The following is a 25021-nucleotide window of genomic DNA, read 5'->3' on the forward strand; positions in this document are numbered from 1 at the left end:
AGATGACGTCAGAGGTCAGCATGTGGGACAAGTGAGAGCTCAGGATGATAGACGAGTTCCATCCAGTTGGAGGGCCGTTCAAGTGGATTTTTCCCAGTGGTATGTGGTAAATTCCCACATCCTACTTGGTTACGAACACAGCATAAGAAATGTAAGTCGGGGCAATGTGCTGCCGTGGGCTCATTAGCATATTTGGAGGCATGGTCTACAATATGTTGCATCAATGCCAACCTTCAGTGGAAATGGTGTACCAGTTCCACAATCTTTGTAAGAACTTGTAACAACCAAGAGCTGCACTATTAAGAGGTTACTGTGAATTTTCCAGTAGCTTAATGGCAGCTGGTTCACAGGAAGTTCATGTTTAATTTTAAATAACTTACTATCAACTAGGTCCGAGTGGGTTATTGCAAAATTCACAGTAACTTACAGTAGCTAATCCTGATGGTCTGGTAGGAAAGTGAGTTTTACGTGGTGACTTGCTATAAATTAAACACACTACGTGACCAAAAGTATGTGGACACCTGCTCATCCAACATCTAATTCCAAAATCATGGTAATTAATATGGAGTCGGTCTCCCGTTTGCTGCTTTAACAGCCTCAACTCTTCTGAGAAGGCTTTCCACTAGATGTTGGAACATTTCTGTGGGGAATTGCTTCCATTCAGCCACAAGAGCATTAGTGAGGTCGGGCACTAATGTTGGGTGATTAGGCCTGGCTCGCAGTCGGCATTCCAATTCATCCTAAAGGTGTTCGATGGAGTTGAGGTCAGGGCTCTGTGCAGGCCAGTCAAGTTCTTCCACATCGATCTCGACAAACTATTTCTGTATGGACCTCGCTTTGTGCACGGGGGCATTGTCATGCTGAAACAGGAAAGGGCCTTCACCAAACTGTTGCCACAAAGTTGGAAGCACAGAATCGTCTAGAATGTCATTGTATGCTGTAGCATTAAGATTTCCCTTCACTGGAACTAAGGGGCCTAGCCCGAACCATGAAAAACAGCCCCAGACTATTATTCCTCCTCCACCAAACTACAGTTGGCATTATGCATTGGGGCAGATAGTGTTCTCCTGGCATCCGCCAAACCCAGATTTGTCCGTCGGACTGTCAGATGGTGAAGCGTGATTCATTACTCGGCCATGGAAACACATTTCATGAAGCTCCCGACTAACATTTCTTGTGCTGACGTTGCTTCCAGAGGCAGTTTGGAACTCGATACTGAGTGTTACAACCGAGGACAGATGATTTTTACGTGCTTCAGCACTCAGCAGTCCCATTCTTTGAGCTTGTTTGGCCTACCACTTCCCGGCTGAGCCCTTGTTGCTCCTAGACGTTTCCACTTCACAATAACAGTACTTACAGTTGACCGGGGCAGCTCTAGCAGGGCAGAATTTTGACAAACGGACTTGTTGGAAAGATGGCATGCTATGACAGTGCCACGTTGGATGTCACTGAGCTCTTCAGTAATGCCATTCTACTGCCAAAGTTTGTCTATGGAGATTGCATGGCTGTGTGCTCGATTTTATACACCTGTCAGCAACGGGTGTGGCTGAAATAGCCGAATCCACTAATTTGAAGGGGTGTACATATACTTTTGTATATATAGTGTATTTAATGGCTCTTTTGTATCATATGCACGTATGTCAGCCTTTCACAAGGCTGCAGAACTGACCGTACACAAACTTAATGTTTATGAACATAAGACAACAGAGCATATTAACTGGGATGACATTCCCTCTCATGCGAAACCAAAAAGAGCTATCAGAAAGCCACACCTCCAATAAGCCACGCCTGCAATCTTCTGATAGGCTGCCGCTGCTATATATGCTGTGAATCAGCAAGTGATGTGTTTGTTGTCAACAGAAGAGTTACTGGTGGCACAGTAGGTTACTGGCAATGATTTTCCAGTAAGTTATTGTGACTTTAACTTCTAACAATAACTTAATGACAAGTAGTTTACAGTTAAGAAATGGCAAATTCACAGCATCTTCTGGCATTAAGTCACCATTAGGTTACTTGAAAATAAACAATAATCTGCAGCGCAGCCGCTCAACTTGCGTAGGCATGACCATCAAACACTTCAACTGCTACAACACTTCCACTGATGGTTGGCACAAATGCGCATATACGAGCGCGCCCACAAATATGCTAAAGAACCCCACAAGCACATTAACCCCACCTATCAAAGTGCAGTGATGATTGTACCTTATATTCTAAATATTGGGTAGAAAAATGTCCCATTATCCCTACAAGGTACCGAACTGTACCATGTGAGTTCATATATGGCCCCAAAGCCACTCTAAAATATGAAGTTTTGTCACACAACACAATGCCACAGATGTCTCCAGTTTTGAGGGAGCGTGCAATTGGCATGCTGACTGCAGGAATGTCCACCAGAGATGTTGCCAGATAATTGAATGTTAATTTCTCTACCATAAGCCGCCTCCAACGTCTTTTTAGAGAATTTGGCAGTACGTCCAATTGGCCTCACAACCGCAGACCACGTGTATGGCATCGTGTGGGCGAGCGGTTTGCTGATGTCAACGTTGTGAACAGAGTGCCCCATGGTGGCGGTGGGGTTATGGTATGGGCAGGCATAAGCTACGTACAACGAACGCAATTGCATTTTATCGATGGCAATTTAAATGCACAGAAATACTGTGACGAGATCCTGAGGCCCACTGTCGTGCCATTCATCCGCTACCATCACCTCATGTTTCAGCATGATAATGCACGGCCCCATGTCGCAAGGATCTGTACACAATTCCTGGAAGCTGTAAATGTCTGAGTTCTTCCATGGTCTGCATACTCAGCAGACATGTCAATCATTGTGCATGTTTGGGATGCTCTGGATCGACGTGTACGACACCGTGTTCCAGTTCCCGCCAATATCCAGCAACTTCGCACAGCCATTGAAGAGGAGTGGGACAACATTACACAGACCACAATCAACAGCCTGATCAACTCTATGCGAAGGAGATGTGTCGCGCTGCATGAGGCAAATGGTGGTCACACCAGATACTGACTGGTTTTCTGATCCACGCCCCTACCTTTTTTTAAAGGTTTCTGTGAAATCCATAGATTAGGGCCAAATGAATTAATTTCAATTGACTGATTTCCTTATATGAACTGTAACTCAGTAAAATCTTTGAAATTGTTGCATGTTGCGTTTATATTTTTGTTCATTATACCTGTGAAGTGTGCCTTTTACCTTTTTATAAGCTAGGGAACAACACTCTAGTGTACCTTAACCATACCCTTATTTTTTGAGAATGTGTTAATATATGTTCCAAGTAATAAGTACAAACCTGGTGGCACGGGAGCAACATTGAATGCTCTCCCAACCAAGAGGTTGCAAGTTCAATTATTTACTTGATACTGGGCAGCTTTTAGCAAAGTGCAGAAATGCATTCTTGCCAATAAGTCTGTGTCCATAACTTTTTTTGCTCACAGACCTGGTGGTGTAGCTGCACTCTAGCAGGACATTTCAGGTTGCTACGGACAAAGAGGTTACGAGTTCAAATCGCATTTACGGTTAAGCCACATTTGTGGTCACAGTACAAAATCATTGAATATTTTACAGTAATTGAAATCAGCATAGACAGGTTGGTTGTTTAGCAACAAAACCGACGCATGCAAAACAGATGGGGCTTAGATTGTTGACAACATGTAAAGTATATTTTGTCTCCAAATGTTGTTTCTTGTTGTTTCTGAAATACAAACATTGTTACAGTTACAAACATTGTTACAGTTGTTGGTTAGCTAGCTAACAAAGTTTTGCCATATTAGCATTGACATGAAATCAGTCAAAACAATTCAAAACATGGTATCAAGAACAAGAAAAAAACTAGCTGAAACAAGCCACCTACGATTCCCCATATGGCAGCTTCTTGTCATTGTTGCTAGTTTTCAGCAAACCCATTTATACAGCAGCATACTGTCATTTTATAGATTTAACACCTTCAAGTTGTTACATATTTACTTTATATTTACTGCAACTCGAGACAAAGTGCAGAAATCTATTATTGGCAATAAATATATAGAGGATCTCCATTATACATAGACCTGGTGGCGCAGCTGGTGGCACAGCAGGAACTTCAGCTGCCTAGCAACCAAGAGGTTGTGGGTTCAAATCCCAAGTGAGGTTGAATCCCAAGTAATCACCATACAGCAGTATACTGTACATTAACGCTTTAGTTTAGCTGTACAAATATAGAACTTGTTGCAGATTTACCATATTTTGACAGCAACTAGACAATACCTTCCAGGGGACCATGACACAATGTTCATAGAAAGTCCTAAAAATGTCCTTGGGGACGTCTCAGGAACCAACCCGGGAACTAGACAAAACCTGCAAGGGACCATGACTGTTTCAACTGAATTGATGTAAATTATGCCTTTTAATGTAAAATATTCAAGACATTTGACACCTGGACTTTCACATGCTCTCAAATGTTGTCACGTGTAGTTTCATGTTATCACATGTTGACATTTTGCATCCCCATGTCACATTTTTTTCACATTCATTTCACGAGCTCATGCTCTCAAATGTTATCACATGAACTTTTCATGTGGTTTATCCGTAAGGTAATGCCCCTTGACTCAACAGGTCGGCAGACTCACTGACACCTGTTTTCCTCTTGTGTCATTTTGACAACAGAAGACACACTGAAGAAAGACAGAGAGAGGCATCCGGCTTTATGGCTACAATAGTCTTCATGCCAGGTCTTTCCAAGTAGCTACTCCATCAAGATACTGCAGCCTTGACTGATGGGTTTGCATCAAGGACCATTGTAATGTACAGTAGTTTGCACTTTCTAACTACTTTTGCTCTCAGTGGCAATTCTCTCAACTGCAAGAATATGGAAAATAGAAGACCATGGAAGATATTGCTGCAATTTGTTGTATAGAACCTAATATAAGGGGCAGCACTACCATACGGCTCACTGCTATCATATTTCAAGAGTTGTCCACCCTTTTTACTTTTTATCAAAGGTAACATAACAAAATGCTAAATACAGGATGAAAAGTTGAAACAATCAGAAAGGCTTGTGCTGTAAGGATATGAAACCAATATGTCCTGGTTTGTGGAATTCATTCTAGTATTTAGTACCACTTATTAACACCCACTGTGCCAGTGCGTCATATTGAATAAGGCTAAATTCAGAGACTAAGTTCCACCAATCAGACTGCAGTAAAATTATAAGATAAAATCCACAAACTGATAGCCTACTCAGTGCTGCATTTGTATCTGTTAATATAACTATAGTGATGTGGATGTTTTGGATGAGTATATTTCAATACCAAATGTGATGATTAATTTACAGTTTAACCAGCCAACACATGATTCAATTATGTACTGTAAATATATCCAATATGAACCACAGATAATTTACACAGGACTCATTCTCATCTAATTCTCTGTCTTAACTCTGCACTCCCACACAACTCTCTCTCTCTCTCTCTCTCTCTCTCTCTCTCTCTCTCTCTCTCTCTCTCTCTCTCTCTCTCTCTCTCTCTCTCTCTCTCTCTCTCTCTCTCTCTCTCTCTCTCTCTCTCTCTCTCTCTCTCTCTCTCTCTCTCTCTCTCTCTCTCTCTCTCTCTCTCTCTCTCTCTCTCTCTCTCTCTCTCTCTCTCTCTCTCTCTCTCTCTCTCTCTCTCTCTCTCTCTCTTCTCTCTCTCTCTCTGCTTCTCTCTCTCCCTGTCTATCTCAACTAGGCTTTACCTGACCGTCTTAGCTGCCTCTCCCAGAGCACACACCCACACAGAGAGAAAAAAAAAACGAATTCACCTGTCATTCTCCCTGTTTCCAAATGATACAGCTCAGGTCTGGGGTTACACATTCGTGCCCAGTGGATCAGTCCTCCTGACAGCCAAGTAGAGGGCCATTTATCAGCTCTGAGATTACATCTTCAATGCCAACCACAGCCAGTCGGTAAATTGGGAGTACTCTATCTTAGAAAATATAGAAAAGTTTAAAAAAATTGCTCTTCCTTAGAGGCTACATTTTTTTTCGTTTTCTGACATCGTTTGCCTGTGTTGCTTCCTGGCATTGTTGTCAGCATTTACCCTGCGATTGCAAATTTACCAACAGTGACCACAGGAACATAACCACAGTTATTAGATATGGTAAGCAAAAACATGCAATACAATTATATGAATACATCCTTTTCAGCAACATAATGAAAATGGCCATCAGGCGATAACAACAGAAATGTTTTTGTATACTCATGTAATGTGGCTTGTATCCCTTCATACACACTTGGCTCCAATGGCCTAGTTGATTGGAGCATGGTGTTTGCTACAGAAGAGTTGTGGGTTTAATTAATGCAGGGGCCATACATAGCCTAATTTAAAGGCAGGGACTGCGGATCCGTAGGTAAACTGCCCTGCACCGTGTCCGTCCCACTCTTTAGGACCTTTAGTTGTCGGGAAGAAAGGTCCAGGAAAAGTCGGATCTGCTACCACTCCGTAATTTAAATATGTGGTACCTGCAAGTCTGTTTACAAGCGTCTGCTAAATAACAATTATTATGTTACATTTTCATCTGTTCATCAGCAGATGAGCCAAACTGATTCTCATCTCCTATACTCTGGCTCCCTCTATTGGGGAAATATTTACTTTACAATGCCCTAGAGTAATTACCGTGTACTACACAGAATAAGAGCACCACAACAGTCATACTTTTAGAGAAAATGTGACTAGATCTGTCCGTGATTAGGCTACCACTTTTAAATGAGCATAATACAAGTTTTGTGGATGATGTTTTTCTGACCTAGAAAAATGCATCATCCTAGACCTTGAAAAAGATCAAGACTGTGGTGGAATTGGCAGTCCATCATAATAAACTCCTTGTAGTAGTGTAGCAATGTTGGGGCTTTCTACTCTCGTACTTGGACCAGAAACTTTGCAATTTGAGGGCAAATGCACAAGCTACCTGTCCTGTGCCATAAAGGTCCAGACCTATTTGCAGAGACAGTAGTAGGCTTCGCCTATACCTAAATACAGGGAGGCAATACTATTCCCCATCTCTTGAGAAGCGGAGCCCCAATGGGAACATCAACATAAGCTAGATATGATGTGGCTGTCCATGGTACTGATTTCTGTGTGCGCGCGCGCACACACACACACACACACACACACACACACACACACACACACACACACACACACACACACACACACACACACACACACACACACACACACACACACACACACACACACACACACACACACACACACACACACACACACACACACACACACACACACACACACACACACACACACACACTTCCTTTCATGGGCAACAATACGCCAGGCCAGCTAGTTAACATTAGCATGCATTTAGCTACATGTTGAAATCCATCCTCTAAGGCCAGGGGCACAATGTATGAATTTATGGTTGGATCAGAATCAACGTTATAATCATTGGTCAGTACGGAGAATTAAGTAAATGTCCAAATCATTATCTCCATCCATGGCTAATTTAGGAAAGGAACGATTTTAGCAAACTAGCTAGCCACCGGAAGACAACAACACAATGAGATGCAACAATTCAAGTTTTTTTCTGTCAATAATTACGTTTGGCTTGTGATGTGATTGATGTGAAGCCAAATCCAAACTGGCTTCCCTTGACACGTTTTTGGTGAGCCAGGGCCATTCACAGTTGAGCTCACTCAGTTTAGCTCAATGCTGATTGGCTATAATTTTTTTATATTTTTTTATCAAGGGTGGCCAAATGCTCGCTGGCTTCCCTTGTATTCAAAGCTATGGGAAGCAACAATGTCATACTCTTTCTGTCCAGACACTCTCAGATAGATACGCTACACATACAGAGACATGCGATACAACCAGCCGCTTGCGAATTGAAGGAAATGTATGAGAGAGGAAAGATACATTATTTTTTATGTTTTTTTATTATAATTGTTGGCCAATTTTTTTGGGAAGCCTGGCTTCCCTTGGCAGCCATGAATACACGACACTGATAAATGGACCACAGCACTGCTCAAGAGTGATCTGATCTTCATTGTGACATGGAATGGTTATTTTGTGCCCAGTCCAGACTGGCGCGAAATTTGCAGTGCGTCTCCCCCCTCCCCTCCCCCCTCCCAGCAGCGTTCACTAAACCCCTGCCTTCTGAGATTAGTATACGCACTGAGTGGGGAAGGGGCAGGCTATATTTTCAATGAGGAAAACAGTGTCTATCAAACGTCACATGGGTCTGGGACCGATTGCTTCCTGAAATGCTGTTCATCGTTGTTGTATTTTTTTTCCTACTACGGTACTAGTATTAGGTTTTTCATTCATTTCTGTATCGGTTTATTATTTCTACCGCAATGATAAGCAAAGTCAAAAATGCGATGTCCACGCTGGTGGGTGGAATGATGCCCCACGGTCATCACCAGCACCACGGATCCGGAAACGTTCACCACCAGAACTGTCACCAGGACGGTCTGCCTCCACGGTTTCCCTACGGTCGACCCGAGTTTCTGGATCTTACACCAGAGGTTCTTCAATACTCGACAGAACATGCTTCTCGACCTGTGCTGACGTTGAAGAGGGACAGCAGGCTTCCCTGGCGGACGGGATACGCAGAGTGAGTGGTTTCTCGACATTTCATTCATAGGGATTTACAAAAATTCCAAAACATTAAGATGCAACTATCAGATTGAATGTTGTAGGCCAAGGATAAATTGCACTGTTGACAATAAACAGTTTCGTTTTGCAGTAGAGGACGCAGTAGCGTTCTATGGCGAATATGGCCTCGGTGCTGCTATTGCAAATTCACCGAAGAGCACATCTGCAACCTGTACTCAGGGATAGACGTAACATAGTAAAGTAAATCCGGGACATTCAAATTAGTGGGAAAATGTTACGTTTTGTATGGTATGTATTAATTTCTGGATGTCTATCATTCATTTCGAATGATATGTTACAAATTACAATTCGTATGATATTTTACAAATTACATATAATGGCGCCGGAGGAGATGGCTTCAGTTTTACGGGCTCCTAACCAATTCAAATCAAATTGTATTTGTCACATGCGCCGAATACAACCGGTGTAGACAGTGAAATGCTTACTTACAAGCCCTTAACCAACAATGCAGTTTTAAGAAAGAATACCTAAAAAAATAAGAAATAAAAGAAACAAATAATTAAAGAGCAGCAGTAAAATAACAATAACGAGGCTATATACAGGGGGTACCGGTACCGAGTCAATGTGCGGGGGCACAGGTTAGTCGAGGTAATTGAGGTAATATGTACATGTGGGTAGAATTATTAAAGTGACTATGCATAGATAATAAACAGAGAGTAGCAGCAGCTTAAGGGGGGGGGGGGGGGGCAATGCAAATAGTCTGGGTAGCCATTTGATTGAATGATCAGGAGTCTTATGGCTTGGGGGTAGAAGCTGTTTAGGAGCCTCTTGGACCTAGACTTGGCGCTCCGGTACCGCTTGCTGTGTGGTAGCAGAAAAAACAGTCTAAGACTAGGGTGGCTGGAGTCTTTGACCATTTTTAGGGCCTTCCTCTGACACCGCCTGGTATAGAGGTCCTGGATGGCAGGAAGCTTGGCCCCAGTGATGTACTGGGCCGTACGCACTACCCTCTGTAGTGTCTTGCGGTCGGAGGCAGAGCAGTTGCCATACCAGGCAGTGATGCAACCAGTCAGGATGCTCTCGGTGGTGCAGCTGTAGAACCTTTTGAGGATCTGAGGACCCATGCCAAATCCTTTCAGTCTCCTTAGGGGGAATAGGTTTTGTCGTGCCCTCTTCACGACTGTCTTGGTGTGTTTGGACCATGTTAGTTTGTTGGACACCAAGGAACTTGAAGCTCTCAACCTGCTCAACTACAGCTCGGTCGATGAGAATGGGGGCGTGCTCGGTCCTCTTCTTTTTCCTGTAGTCCACAATCATCTCCTTTGTCTTCATCACGTTGAGGGAGAGGTTGCTGTCCTGGCACCACACGGCCAGGTCTCTGACCTCCTCCTTATAGGCTTTCTCGTCGTTGTCAGTGATCAGGCCTACCACTGTTGTGTCATCTGCAAACTTAATGATGGTGTTGGAGTCGTGCCTGGCCATGCAGTCCTGAGTGAACAGGGAGTACAGGAGGGGACTGAGCACACACCCCTGAGGGGCCCCCATGTTGAGGATCAGCGTGGCGGATCAATCAATCAATTTTATTTTACATAGCCCTTCTTACATCAGCTAATATCTCGAAGTGCTGTACAGAAACCCAGCCTAAAACCCCAAACAGCTAGTAATGCAGGTGTAGAAGCACGGTGGCTAGGAAAAACTCCCTAGAAAGGCGAAAACCTAGGAAGAAACCTAGAGAGGAACCAGGCTATGAGGGGTGGCCAGTCCTCTTCTGGCTGTGCCGGGTGAAGATTATAACAGAACCATGCCAAGATGTTCAAAAATGTTCATAAGTGACAAGCATGGTCAAATAATAATCAGGAATAAATCTCAGTTGGCTTTTCATAGCCGATCATTAAGAGTTGAAAACAGCAGGTCTGGGACAGGTAGGGGTTCCATAACCGCAGGCAGAACAGTTGAAACTGGAATAGCAGCAAGGCCAGGCGGACTGGGGACAGCAAGGAGTCACCACGGCCGGTAGTCCCGACGTATGGTCCTAGGGCTCAGGTCTCTCAGTTGGCTTTTCATAGCCGATCATTAAGAGTTGAAAACAGCAGGTCTGGGACAGGTAGGGGTTTCGTAACCGCAGGCAGAACAGTTGAAACTGGAATAGCAGCAAGGCCAGGCGGACTGGGGACAGCAAGGTGTCATCATGCCCGGTAGTCCTGACGTATGGTCCTAGGGCTCAGGTTCTCAGAGAGAAAGAGAGAACGAGAGAATTAGAGAGAGCATACTTAAATTCACACAGGACACTGGATAAGACAGGAGAAGTACTCCAGGTATAACCAACTAACCCCAGCCCCCCGACACATAAACTACTGCAGCATAAATACTGGAGGCTGAGACAGGAGCGGTCCGGAGACACTGTGGCCCCATCCGAAGAAACCCCCGGACAGGGCCAAACAGGAAGGATATAACCCCACCCACTCTGCCAAAGCACAGCCCCCGCACCACTAGAGGGATATCCTCAACCACCAACTTACAATCCTGAGACAAGGCCGAGTATAGCCCACAGAGGTCTCCACCACAGCACAAACCAAGGGGGGGCGCCAACCCAGACAGGAAGATCACGTCAGTAACTCAACCCACTCAAGTGACGCACCCCTCCCAGGGACGGATGTGTTGTTACCTACCCTTACCACCTGGAGGAGGACTGAGCACGACCCCATTCACATCGACAGGGCTGTAGTGGATCAGGTTGAGAGCTTCAAGTTCCTTGGTGTCCACATCACCAACTATCATGGTCCAAACACACCAAGACAGTCGTGAAGAGGGCACGACAAAGCCTATTCCCCCTCAGGAGACTGAAAAGATTTGGCATGGGTCCTCAGATCCTCAAAATATTCTACAGCTGCACCATCGAGAGCATCCTGACTGGTTGCATCACTGCCTGGTATGGCAACTGCTCGGCCTCCGACCGCAAGACACTACAGAGGGTAGTGCGTACGGCCCAGTACATCACTGGGGCAAGCTTCCTGCCATCCAGGGATTAGAACCAGCGACCTTTCGGTTACTGGCACAACGCTAGCGCTCTTAACCACTAAGCTACCTGCCGCCCCATATAGCCTCACTACTGTTATTTTACTTCTGCTCTTTAATTATTTGTTTTATATTTTTTTACTTATCTATTTTTTACTTTACACTTATTGTTCTTAAAACTGCATTGTTGGTTAAGGGCTTGTAAGTAAGCATTTCACTGTATGGTCTACACCTGTTGTATTTGGCGCATGTGACAAATACAATTTGGTATGATATGTTACGAATTCCAATTTGTTGTGGCTAACATTAGCTAGGTGGCTAACACTAACTTTAGCTAGGTGGCTAGCATTAGCTATGCTAGGGGTTAGGCGATACGTTAAAGGGTTAAGGTTAGGGGAAGCGTTAGCTAACATGCTAAGTAGTTGCAAAGTAGCTACACGTAGTAAGTAGTTGCAAAGTTGCTAATTAGCTCAAATGCTAATGTTGTCTGTAATTAGATTTGAACACGCAACCTTTGGGTTGCTAGACATTAGAGTTAAAAACCTACCCGTTCACACCGGCCAACCACCCTATTTTTGTTTTTGCCTTAAGTAACCTTCTGTCTTATGTAACCGTTTCAAACGGTGTCCCCGATTTGACATTTACTATATTACATCTAGTCTATGAGACCAGGCTGCACAGCCTGCTGCTGCATTAACTGATGATGATGCTGTAGCAACCTATTGTGTGGTTACTTTAAAACAGTGAGAATCCCTCAATGTCCACTCACTGCATAGACTAACATTGCAACAATAATCAGCTACAGATGTTGCAGTTCAATAGTTTATTGTATCTAGTATTTTATAGGATCATGTAGAACAAACAAAAACATTGAAATGCTACATACCTATAGTATTTATTTATTTATTTTATTTAGTAAGTGATGTCTCCAGTAGTAGACTATCATAATTTGTCCACATCACTGTTATCAGCCTTTTCTTTGTTGACTGGACACATATTAATAGGATTATGTGCCTGAAAGCTATTCCAGTGGAAATGTGTACCTTATAGGATAGGGATAGACTGTGTACTAGGCCTACTGCTTGAACTTGTCAAAATACATTTGGTTTCTTTCATTAAGATTCAATAAGTCCCATAGTCGACACAAAAATGTAATGTAATTTAACCCACATGTTTTAGAAGTAAAGGCCTGCTTGAAAGTAACAAAAGAGAGAGAGCGGGAGGGAGGGAGAGTTATCAACATTACTTGACATGAATGTCAAACAAACTAATATCAAACATCAAGCTAACTGTACCCCGGTACAGCTGAAAGGTAAGGTTATCTCTGAACATGCAAAGTGCAAAGAGCAGTTGACAAAGAGCACCTGTGTGGAAGTGTTGGAAAATGCCTGTCAGTGTAGCCTACTCTATATAAAACTGTAGCTACTGATTACAGCATATGAAGTGTCCAGTAAAACCTCTTTCTATGTAGCCTATGCATTCTACCCTATACAAATGTTTGTAGTTTATACAGAGTTTATATTCTCAGGAAGACATCATGTGATATTGAGTTAGTCCTGCATGTTTCTACAACAGTACAAGCCTACCGTGTTTCCAGCTACAATAAAGAAATAAACCATCCAATACAAAGCATGCAGTACCTATCACCTCCAAGGTAATTTCATTCACTCTATTGGGTAGAATGTGCTGCCTGATTGATTCAGGGGAGAAAAACCTCCCAGCGTCATTACAGACCTGCCATCTCTCAGAGGGTGAGTCAGTGGAGGCTGACTGGTGGATTCATACATCTCCAGACCTAGGTGGGTTATACCATTGTATGAAACCCACCCGCAGCAATCTCCTCAAAGACCCTGTGAAATAAATCGGAGAAAGTGCTGAGTCATCCAAGGTGACAGACAGACAGAAAGACAGCCAGCCATACAGGGGGGTTGCAGTGAAGCGAAGAAGGAGGATTTTACAATTGCAGGCAGAATGCAAGAAAGGATTCTCACTCCCAAGCAGCAGCAGCATAGAGCGAAGGGGAATTAATGAAAATGCGTCACACAATTATTAAAGGGTTATTATACACAGCGTTTATGAAAACATGCATCATGGAGTCTGTGATTATTGTAAACCGCCTCATACAGACAGAATGTATTATTTATTTCACCAAACTGTCATTTGCTCTAAATTACTGACATTGAAAGGCTACTGTACTTTCAGTATTACCTATATTCTATTTCACAATGGAGAATAATGTATTTGTTCTCCTCTTCAATGGAGAATTACTACGTCATCTCCTTCACACTGTTTCTAAAGTGCAGTACAAACCACTGCTGTAATGGCCTGAGTGGAAACAATGAGCACACCTGCACGGGTCCGTTTTTTTGGAGTCGCACCCGCCCAATGCCGGCCACATCAATTCCGAGCCCCACCTAATATCAGGACAGAGTTTTCTCCACAACCTGACCCACCTGCATAGAATTGTTCCGAGAGCTGATCTGTGACCTGCCAAATAACATACATTCATTGTTTTTATGACTCCAGAGCAGTAGGCTATCAGGCTATTCCCCTTCCCTGTATTAATTACACTGAACAAAAATACAAACGCAACATGCAACAATTTCAAATATTTTATTGAGTTACAAACGCAACATGCAACAATTGCAAATATTTTATTGAGTTACAGTTCATCTAAGGAAATCAGTCAATTAAAATACATTAATTAGGCCCTAATCTATGGATTTCACATGACTGGGAATTCAGATATGCATTTGTTGATCACAGACACCTTAAACATTAGGTAGGAGCGTGGATCAGAAAACCAGTCAGTATCTGGTGTGACCACCATTTGCCTCATGCAGCGCAACACATCTCCTTCGCATAGCGTTGATCAGGCTGTTGATTGTGGCCTGTGGAATGTTGTCCCACTCCTCTTCAATGGCTGTACGAAGTTGCTGGATATTGGCGGGAACTGGAACACAGTGTCGTACACGTCGATCCAGAGCATCCCAAACATGCTCAATGGGTGAGTATGCAGGCCATGGACATTTTCAGCTTCCAGGAATTGTGTACAGATCCTTGCGACATGGGGACGTGCATTATCATGCTAAAACATGAGGTCACAGGATCTCGTCACGGTATCTCTGTGTAGTCAAATTTCCATCAATAAAATGCAATTGTGTTTATTTTCCGTAGCTTGAGCCTGTCCATACCATAACCCCACCACTACCATGGGGCACTCTGTTCACAACTTTGACAACAGCAAACTGCTCACTCCCACGACGCCATACACGCTGTCTGCCATCTGACCGGTACAGTTGAAGTCGGTTACAACGCCTAACTGCAGTCAGGTCAAGACCCTGGCTCACAGATGAGCTTCCCTGAGACGGTTTCTGAAAGTTTGTGCAGAAATTCTTCGGTTGTGCAAACCCACAGTTTCATCAGCTGTCCAGGTGGCTGGTCTCAGACGATCCCGCAGTTGAAGAAGCCGAATGTGGAGGTCCTGGGCTGGTGTGGTTACACGTGGTCTGCGGTTGTGAGGCCGGTGGGACGTACTGCCAAATTCTCTAAAACAACGTTGGATGCGGCTTATGGTAGAGAAATTAATATTCAATTCTCTGACAACAGCTCTGGTGGACATTACTGCAGCCAGCATGCCAATTGCACGCTCTCTCAACTGGCGACATCTGTGGCATTGTGTTGTGTGACAAAACTGTACATTTTAGAGTGGCCTTTTATATAAGGTGCACCTGTGTAAGGATCATGCTGTTTAATCTACTTCTTGATATGCCACACCTGTTAGGTGGATGGATTATGTATCTTGGCAAAGGAGAAATGCTCACTAACAGGGATGTAAACAAATTTGTTAACAAAATATGAGAGAAATAAGCTTTTTTTGCATATGGAACATTTCTAGGATATTTTATTTCAGCTCATGAAACATGGGCCCAACACTTTACATGTTGCGTTTATATTTTTGTTCAGTATAATTTGTCTGCATGTCTATTTAAAATTTGGATAAAAGGAATCCATGCCATGAATTAAGAACGATATCTTCTTATTTTCACAACGCGAAGCGGCATATTGACAATTAAAATTGCTTTGAAAAAGAGCCTGCTAATTAGCTTTCTTACCTAATGAAAGCCTATAGCCGACATAACAAAACAACATTTTACATTTACATTTTAGTCATTTAGCAGACGCTCTTATCCAGAGCGACTTACAGGAGCAATTAGGGTTAAGTGCCTTGCTCAAGGGCACATTAACGTCATTTAGCAGACGCTCTTAGCCAGAGCGACTCACAAATTGGTCCGTTCACCGTATAGCCAGTGGGATAACCACTTTACAATTGGGGGGGGGGGGGGGGGGGGGGGGGGGTAGAAGGATTCCTTTATCCTATCCCAGGTATTCCTTAAAGAGGTGGGGTTTCAAATGTCTCCGGAAGGTGGTGAGTGACTCCGCTGTCCTGGCGTCGTGAGGGAGCTTGTTCCACCATTGGGGTGCCAGAGCAGCGAACAGTTTTGACTGGGCTGAGCGGGAACTATGCTTCCGCAGAGGAAGGGGAGCCAGCAGGCCAGAGGTGGATGAGCGCAATACTCTCGTTTGGGTGTAGGGACTGATCAGAGCCTGAAGGTACAGAGGTGCCGTTCCCCTCACTGCTCCATAGGCAAGCACCATGGTCTTGTAGCGGATGCGAGCTTCAACTGGAAGCCAGTGGAGTGTGCGGAGGAGGGGGGTGACGTGAGAGAACTTGGGAAGGTTGAACACCAGACGGGCTGCGGCATTCTGGATGAGTTGTAGGGGTTTAATGGCACAGGCAGGGAGGCCAGCCAACAGCGAGTTGCAGTAGTCCAGACGGGAGATGACAAGCGCCTGGACCAGGACCTGTGCCGCTTCCTGTGTAAGGCAGGGTCGTACTCTCCGAATGTTGTAGAGCATGAACCTGCAGGAGCGGGTCACCGCCTTGATGTTGGCGGAGAACGACAGGGTGTTGTCCAGGGTCACGCCTAGGCTCTTCGCACTCTGGGAGGAGGACACAGCGGAGTTGTCAACCGTGATGGCGAGATCATGGAACGGGCAGTCCTTCCCCGGGAGGAAGAGCAGCTCCGCCTTGCCAGGGTTCAGCTTGAGGTGGTGATCCGTCATCCATACTGATATGTCTGCCAGACATGCAGAGATGCGATTCGCCACCTGGTTATCAGAAGGGGGAAAGGAGAAGATTAGTTGTGTATCGTCAGCGTAGCAATGATAGGAGAGACCATGTGAGGATATGACAGAGCCAAGTGACTTGGTTTATAGGGAGAAAAGGAGAGGGCCTAGAACTGAGCCTTGGGGGACACCAGTGGTGAGAGCACGTGGTGCGGAGACAGCTTCTCGCCACGCCACTTGGTAGGAGCGACCGGTCAGGTTGGACGCAATCCAGGAGTGAGCCGCGCCGGAGATGCCCAGCTCGGAGAGGGTGGAGAGGAGGATCTGATGGTTCACAGTATCAAAGGCAGCAGACAGGTCTAGAAGGACAAGAGCAGAGGAGAGAGAGTTAGCTTTAGCAGTGCGGAGAGTTTCCGTGACACAGAGAAGAGCAGTCTCAGTTGAATGACCAGTCCTGAAACCTGATTGGTTTGGATCAAGAAGGTCATTCTGAGAGAGATAGCAAGAGAGTTGGCTAAAGACGGCACGCTCAATAGTTTTGGAAAGAAAAGAAAGAAGGGATACTGGTCTGTAGTTGTTGACATCAGTGGGGTCGAGTGTTGGTTTTTTGAGAAGGGGAGTAACTCTCGCTCTCTTGAAGACGGAAGGGACATGGCCAGCGGTCAAGGATGAGTTGATCAGCGAGGTGAGGTAGGGGAGAAGGTCACCGGAGATGGTCTGGAGAAGGGAGGAGGGGATGGGGTCAAGCGGGCAGGTTGTTGGGCGGCCTGCAGTCACAAGTCGCAGGATTTTATCTGGAGAGAGAGGGGAGAAAGAAGTCAAAGCATAGGGTAGGGCAGTGTGAGCAGGACCAGCAGTGTCATTAGACTTAACAAACGAGGATCGGATGTCGTCAACCTTCTTTTCAAAGTGGTTGACGAAGTCATCCACAGAGAAAGAGGAGGGAGGGGGGGGGGGGGGGGGGGGGGGATTCAGGAGGGAGGAAAATGTGGCAAAGAGCTTCCTAGGGTTAGAGGCAGATGCTTGGAATTTAGAGTGGTAGAAGGTGGCCTTAGCAGCAGAAACAGATGAAGAAAATGTAGAGAGGAGGGAGTGAAAAGATGCCAGGTCGGCAGGGAGTTTAGTTTTCTTCCAATTCCGCTCCGCTGCCCGGAGCTCTGTTCTGTGAGCTCGCAGTGAGTCATCAAGCCACGGAGCTGGAGGGGAGGACCGAGCCGGCCGGGAGGATAGGGGACACAGAGAGTCAAAGGATGCAGAAAGGGAGGAGAGGAGGGTTGAGGAGGCAGAATCAGGAGATTGGAGGGAGAAGGATTGAGCAGAGGGAAGAGATGATAGGATGGAAGAGGAGAGAGTAGTGGGAGAGAGAGAGCGAAGGTTGCGGCGGCGCATTACCATCTGTGTAGGGGCAGAGTGAGTAGTGTGGGAGGAGAGCGAGAGAGAAAAGGAAACAAAGTTGTGGTCGGAGACATGGAGGGGAGTTGCAGTGAGATTAGTAGAGGAGCAGCATCTAGTGAAGATGAGGTCAAGCGTATTGCCTGCCTTGTGAGTAGGGGGGGACGGTGAGAGGGTGAGGTCAAAAGAGGAGAGGAGTGGAAAGAAGGAGGCAGAGAGAAATGAGTCAAATGTGGACATAGGGAGGTTGAAATCCCCCAAAACTGTGAGGGGTGAGCCATCCTCAGGAAAGGAACTTATCAAGGCGTCAAGCTCATTGATGAACTCTCCAAGGGAACCTGGAGGGCGATAGATGACAAGGATATTAAGCTTAAATGGGCTAGTGACTGTGACAGCATGGAATTCAAATGAGGAGATAGACAGATGGGTTAGGGGAAAAATTGAGAATGTCCACTTGGGAGAGATGAGGATTCCTGTGCCACCACCCCTCTGACCAGATGCTCTCGGGGTATGCGAGAACACATGGTCAGATGAGGAGAGAGCAGTAGGGGTAGCAGTGTTTTCAGTGGTAATCCATGTTTCCGTCAGCGCCAGGAAGTCGAGGGACTGGAGATTAGCATAGGCTGGGATGAAGTCAGCCTTGTTGGCAGCAGAACGGCAGTTCCAGAGGCTGCCTGAGACCTGGAACTCCAGGTGTGTGGTGCGTGTAGGGACCACCAGGTTAGAGAGGCAGCAGCCACGCGGTGTGGGGCGTTTGTGTAGCCTGTGCGGAGAGGAGAGAACAGGGATAGGCAGAGGCATAGTTGACAGGCTGCAACAGATGGCTACAATAATGCAGAGGAGATCGGGATGAAATGCACTGAACATCAGGGAAAGGAGAGTGCAGGCCTCCCTCACCAAAAAATAAATAAATATATAACTCTCCCAACTTCCACCTCAGAAACTATGATTGTTTCACTGAACCACCCGAATAAAACTCTCCCAACTTCCACTCTAGAAATTAGAATTGTTGTAAGCTACAGCAGACTGTTATCAGTAGCTGTAATTAACTACAGCAGCTACCAACCACCTAACGTTAATGCCTCGGATGAGGTTAGAAAAACAGCTGAATGGTAGCAGCTAGCTGGCTCAATCACAGGTACTCTCAAGCATGAAATAACATTGGAAACAGCTAACCACAGTTGCTAAAAGTTACCGATAGCTACCCTCTAGCTAGCTAGGTTTGTTGGTCCAGGTAGTGGGTAAGCTAGCCTCGTGCTTCGCCTGGGCTCCGCCGAATAAAATCCTAACCTACAATAATAACCTACAATAACTACCGGAGTAAGCTGCCTATAATACCAGACTACAATACCTACCTACAATCTAAATACATGGTTTAAGCTTAACTCAACACCATATAAGAAGCCAAGCTTACCTTTCATAACGCAGCAATGATTAAACGTTGGGTAGCTAGCACAAAGATATTGTATTTAGCTACCACAGCCTGCTGGTAGTGTTGGCTAGCTAGCAATGGCTACTGTGTTGACTTTGTTTGAAAAACGGCGTCGCTGTGAGCGAATGTAGCTGGCTAAAAGGATATTGTTTTTAGTTGCAACCGTTGCTAATAGCAACTCGCCAGCTAATCCAGGAGGTGAGTTAGCTAGCTAGCTTCTTGCTACATCCGGCACCGCCGAATACAAAAGTAACCTACAATAACTACACACAACAGCTACCCGCAACAGCCCACGATGCCTACCTATACTACTTAATAATATACAGCCCACGATGCCTACCTATAGTACTTAACAACAATCTAAATACATAGTTTAAGCCTTACTCGACAAAGCCCAAGCTATGTATAAAGCCAAACTGGCAGACTGCAATCAGTAGCCGAAATTAGGTACAGCAGCTACCGACCACCTAACGTTAATGATAATGAGGTTAGAAAACAGCTGAAGGTGGCAGCTAGCTGGCTCAATTACAGGTACTATTAAGCATGAAATAACATTGGAAACAGCTAACCACAGTTGCTACAAGTTACCGATAGCTACCCTCTAGCTAGCTAGGTTTGTTGGTCCAGGTAGTGGGTAAGCTAGCCTCGTGCTTCGCCGAATAAAATCCTTACCTACAATTACCTACAATAATAACCTACAATAATAACCTACAATAACTACCGGAGTAAGCTGCCTATAATACCAGACTACAATACCTACCTACAAACTAAGTACATGGTATAAGCTTAACTCAACACCATAAACGAAGCCAAGCTTACCTCTCCTGCTAGAGAAAAACACAACCTCTCCCGTCTGACAAGACCTTTACATTAAATATTGTTTAGATAATCAAATAGTTTAATTGAAACTTAAAGCTAGAATAACAAAGCAGCTCACCCTGCCTCTGTTTATGTATAAAGCTGAGGGATGGGCCTGGAGAAATGTAGCCGAAGAACCCTTTTGGAACCCTTTTTTCTAAGAGTAACTTTAGCCCCAATATTCTTACAGACCAGGTGTACACCCAATATCTAACCCAATATTGATGTAAATAAAATACAAAAAGGTCTTACACTGTATTCGGAAAGTATACCCCATAATGACAAAGTGAAAACAGGTTTTAGAAATGTTAGCAAATTTATAAAAATATTTTTTTTTAAATACCTTATTTACATATGTATTCAGACCCTTTGCTATGAGACTCGAAATTGAGCTCAGGTGCATTCTGTTTCCATTTATCATCCTTGAGATGTTTCTACAACTTGATTGGAGTCCACCTGTGGTAAATTTGGAAAGGCACACACCTGTCTATATCCGGTCCCACAGTTGACAGAGCATGTCAGAGCAAAAACCAAGCCATGAGGTCGAAGGAATTGTCCGTAGAGCTCCGAGACAGGATGGTGTCTAGGCACAGATCTGGGGAAGGGTACCAAAAAATGTCTGCAGCATTGAAGGTCCCCAAGAACACAGTGGCCTCCATCATTCTTAAATGTAATAAGTTTGGAACCACCAAGACTCTTCCTAGAGCTGGCCGCCCGGCCAAACTGAGCCATCGGGGGAGAAGGGCCTTGGTGAGGGAGGTGACCAAGAACCCGATGGTCACTCTGACAGAGCTCAAGAGTTCCTCTGTGGAGATGGGAGAACCTTCCAGAAGGACAACCATCTCTCAGCACTCCACCAATCAGGCCTTTATGGTAGAGTGGCCAGACGGAAGCCATTCCTCAGTAAAAGGCACATGACAGCCCGCTTGGAGTTTGCCAAAAGGCACCTAAAGACTCTCATACTATGAGAAACAAGATTCTCTGGTCTGATGAAACCAAGATTGAACTCTTTGGCCTGAATGCCAAACGTCACGTCTGGAGGAAACCTGGCACCATCCCTACGGTGAAGCATGGTGGTGGCAGCATCATGCTGTGGGGATGTTTTTCAGAGGCAGGGACTGGGAGACTAGTCAGGATCGAGGGAAAGATGAACGGAGCAAAGTACAGAGAGATCCTTGATGAAAACCTGCTCCAGAGCGCTCTGGACCTCAGACTGGGGCGAAGGTTCACCTTCCAACAGGACAATGACCCTAAGCACACAGCCAAGACAACGCATGAGTGGCTTCAGGACAAGTCTCTGAATGTCCTTGAGTGGCCCAGCCAGAGCCCGGACTTGAACCCAATGGAACATCTCTGGAGAGACCTGGAAATAGCTGTGCAGCGACGCTCCACATCCAACCTGACAGAGCTTGAGAGGATCTGCAGAGAAGAATGGGAGAAACTCCCCAAATACAGGTGTGCCAAGCTTGTAGCATCATACCCAAGAAGGCTGTAATCACTGCCAAAGGTGCTTCAACAATGTACTGAGTACTTTGTGTGTAGATTGATTAGGGAAAAAAACAATTGATTCCTTTTTAGAATAAGGCTGTAAAGTAACAAAATGTGGAAAAAGTCAAGGGGTCTGAATACTTTTCGAAGGCACTGTATGCTACATGTCAACCCTAATTGTCATAAAAATAGGTGTTCTTCTGCATTTCAGCCCCAATATTCATACAAACCAGGTCTACACCAGTATTTCAGCTCCAATTGACATACCTACGAAGTATGCACCTGTGCTTGAACCCAATTAGTCAACTAAGCCAGGTCTAAATACTGAATGTGCCAAAAACTCAAACTGTTAAAGGCCCAGTGCAGTCAAAAACGTGATTTTCCTGTGTTTTATATTTATTTCCACACTATAATGTTGGAATAATACTGTGAAATTTCAAAAATTACGATAATGCCCCTTTAGTGTAAGAGCTGTTTGAAAAGCCTGCCTGACATTTCAGCCTATGGTGGGATGGAGTTTTGGCCTGCCTGGTGACATCACCAGGAGGTAAATTAGTTAATAGACAAGAAGAAAGAGTTCCAAACCTCTCTGCCAATAACAGCTAGTTTTCCCCTCCCCACTCAGACCACTCCCAGACAGTCCTAGCAAAATTCTTGTTTGAGAAATTAGTCTTGCTAAGAACGTATTTTGTTAATTTTTGACCATTTTAATTTAAAACAATCACAGTAAGGTACTTAATTGTTACCCAGAAATTATTTGATATTGAGATAAAAATGGCTGCATTGGGCCTTTAACCAGGTCTACCGCTGCACCTCAGCTCCAGTAGTCCTACAAACCAGGTCTACACCTTTGACTGAGTCCCAATGCTAATATAAACCAGGTCTACACCTGTATATCAGCCGAAATACCCATAAGAACCTGGCAATGGCTGTATATATGAATGTACAAAGCCATCGATCACGGGACACCATTCATTCCTATGTGAAGACTCAATAGCACATTGAAGCCAAATGAAGTCGGTTAAGATGGCGTCTCATGGAGACATAACATGGGCAGTTTGAGCTACTCCAGGAAGTGACGTTGCAGGCTAGCTCAGTGCTGCCCCTTCTCAATGAGTAACTGAAGTTGAAGGCCGACCGGGGTACTGTAGGCTGCCATTAGCAACTAAATATCCTTATAACTTCTTCTGTGTGCGATTTTAAATAAATCGGTTCAAGGACATACATCTGGTGTATTAGAATAAATTATTGGTACTAGGGCTGTGGCGGTCATTACATTTTGTCAACCGGTGTTTGTCAAGCAAATAACTACCGGTCTCACTGTGATTTACTGTTAATTAACATATACACATTTAGCATCTCCTGGCTTCCACCCATAGCCTACAAGCCACTGATGCAGACCTTTTGGAACATCTACATTTTAGTCCAATAAATCCATGTAATATAGCCTACACCATCACAATAAATCCATTATTTATTTTAGACAGGTCGTAAGAAACATGATATGAAGAAAATGTAGTCTATTTCTGATGAACTGAATAGCATACGCTGAGTTGCCCTGTTCTGGCTATGCAATATGGCTGTGGGCTACACTAATTCATTTAGCAGACAAGATTTGCTTAGAATTCCGTGGCATTATTTTATATTATTTTATAGTATGAAGAATACAATTGAACATAGCTGAATAAAATAGAAAGGATATTTTCTACAAACTATTTGAGGGAGTGCGCATATGCGGCTATTTTGTGTTGAGCAGTTAAAGAAACAGGTCCTCCTATATGCTTAGTTTAGAGGTATTTATGTAACTTTAGTTGTGATACAAACGTTGGGCTATATACAGTGGGGGAAAAAAGTTTTTAGTCAGCCACCAATTGTGCAAGTTCTCCCACTTAAAAAGATGAGAGAGGCCTGTAATTTGTATCATAGGTACACGTCAACTATGACGGACAAAATGAGAAAAAATAATCCAGAAAATCACATTGTAGGATTTTTAATGAATTTATTTGCAAATTATGGTGGAAAATAAGTATTTGGTCAATAACAAAAGTTTCTCAATACTTTGTTATAAACCTTTTGTTGGCAATGACACAGGTCAAACGTTTTCTGTAAGTCTTCACAAAGTTTTCACACACTGTTGCTGGTATTTTGGCCCATTCCTCCATGCAGATCTCCTCTAGAGCAGTGATGTTTTGGGGCTGTCGCTGGGCAACACGGACTTTCAACTCCCTCCAAAGATTTTCTATGGGGTTGAGATCTGGAGACTGGCTAGGCCACTCCAGGACCTTGAAATGCTTCTTACGAAGCCAATCCTTCGTTGCCCGGGCGGTGTGTTTGTGATCATTGTCATGCTGAAAGACCCAGCCACGTTTCATCTTCAATGCCCTTGCTGATGGAAGGAGGTTTTCACTCAAAATCTCACGATACATGGCCCCATTCATTCTTTCCTTTACACGGATCAGTCGTCCTGGTCCCTTTGCAGAAAAACAGCCCCAAAGCATGCTGTTTCCACCCCCATGCTTCACAGTAGGTATGGTGTTCTTTGGATGCAACTCAGCATTCTTTGTCCTCCAAACACGACGAGTTGAGTTTTTACCAAAAAGTTCTATTTTGGTTTCATCTGACCATATGACATTCTCCCAATCCTCTTCTGGATCATCCAAATGCACTCTAGCAAACTTCAGACGGGCCTGGACATGTACTGGCTTAAGCAGGGGGACACGTCTTGCACTGCAGGATTTGAATCCCTGGCGGCGTAGTGTGTTACTGATGGTAGGCTTTGTTACTTTGGTCCCAGCTCTCTGCAGGTCATTCACTAGGTCCCCCGTGTGGTTCTGGGATTTTTGCTCACCGTTCTTGTGATCATTTTGACCCCACGGGGTGAGATCTTGCGTGGAGCCCCAGATCGAGGGAGATTATCAGTGGTCTTGTATGTCTTCCATTTCCTAATAATTGCTCCCACAGTTGATTTCTTCAAACTAAGCTGCTTACCTATTGCAGATTCAGTCTTCCCAGCCTGGTGCAGGTCTACAATGTTGTTTCTGGTGTCCTTTGACAGCTCTTTGGTCTTGGCCATAGTGGAGTTTGGAGTGTGACTGTTTGAGGTTG

The 25021-nt window shown here is 44.5% G+C and overlaps 1 protein-coding gene across 1 annotated transcript in view; it reads left to right on the plus strand.

The window, feature by feature from the left end:
* The first annotated feature begins 8169 nt into the window (after nucleotides 1-8169).
* The window catches only part of ppm1j (protein phosphatase, Mg2+/Mn2+ dependent, 1J), a 53185-nt gene continuing 36333 nt past the window's right edge, over nucleotides 8170-25021 (plus strand). The window contains exon 1 of the mRNA XM_084167542.1: nucleotides 8170-8599. Within this exon, the coding sequence (XP_084023668.1) occupies nucleotides 8340-8599 (260 nt within the window). The 5' untranslated portion in view covers nucleotides 8170-8339. The remainder of the gene's footprint in view (nucleotides 8600-25021) is intronic.

The sequence above is a fragment of the Coregonus lavaretus genome (genome assembly GCF_964263955.1).
Source record: "Coregonus lavaretus genome assembly, chromosome: 8".
In the NCBI taxonomy this organism is placed as follows: Eukaryota; Metazoa; Chordata; class Actinopteri; order Salmoniformes; family Salmonidae; genus Coregonus; species Coregonus lavaretus.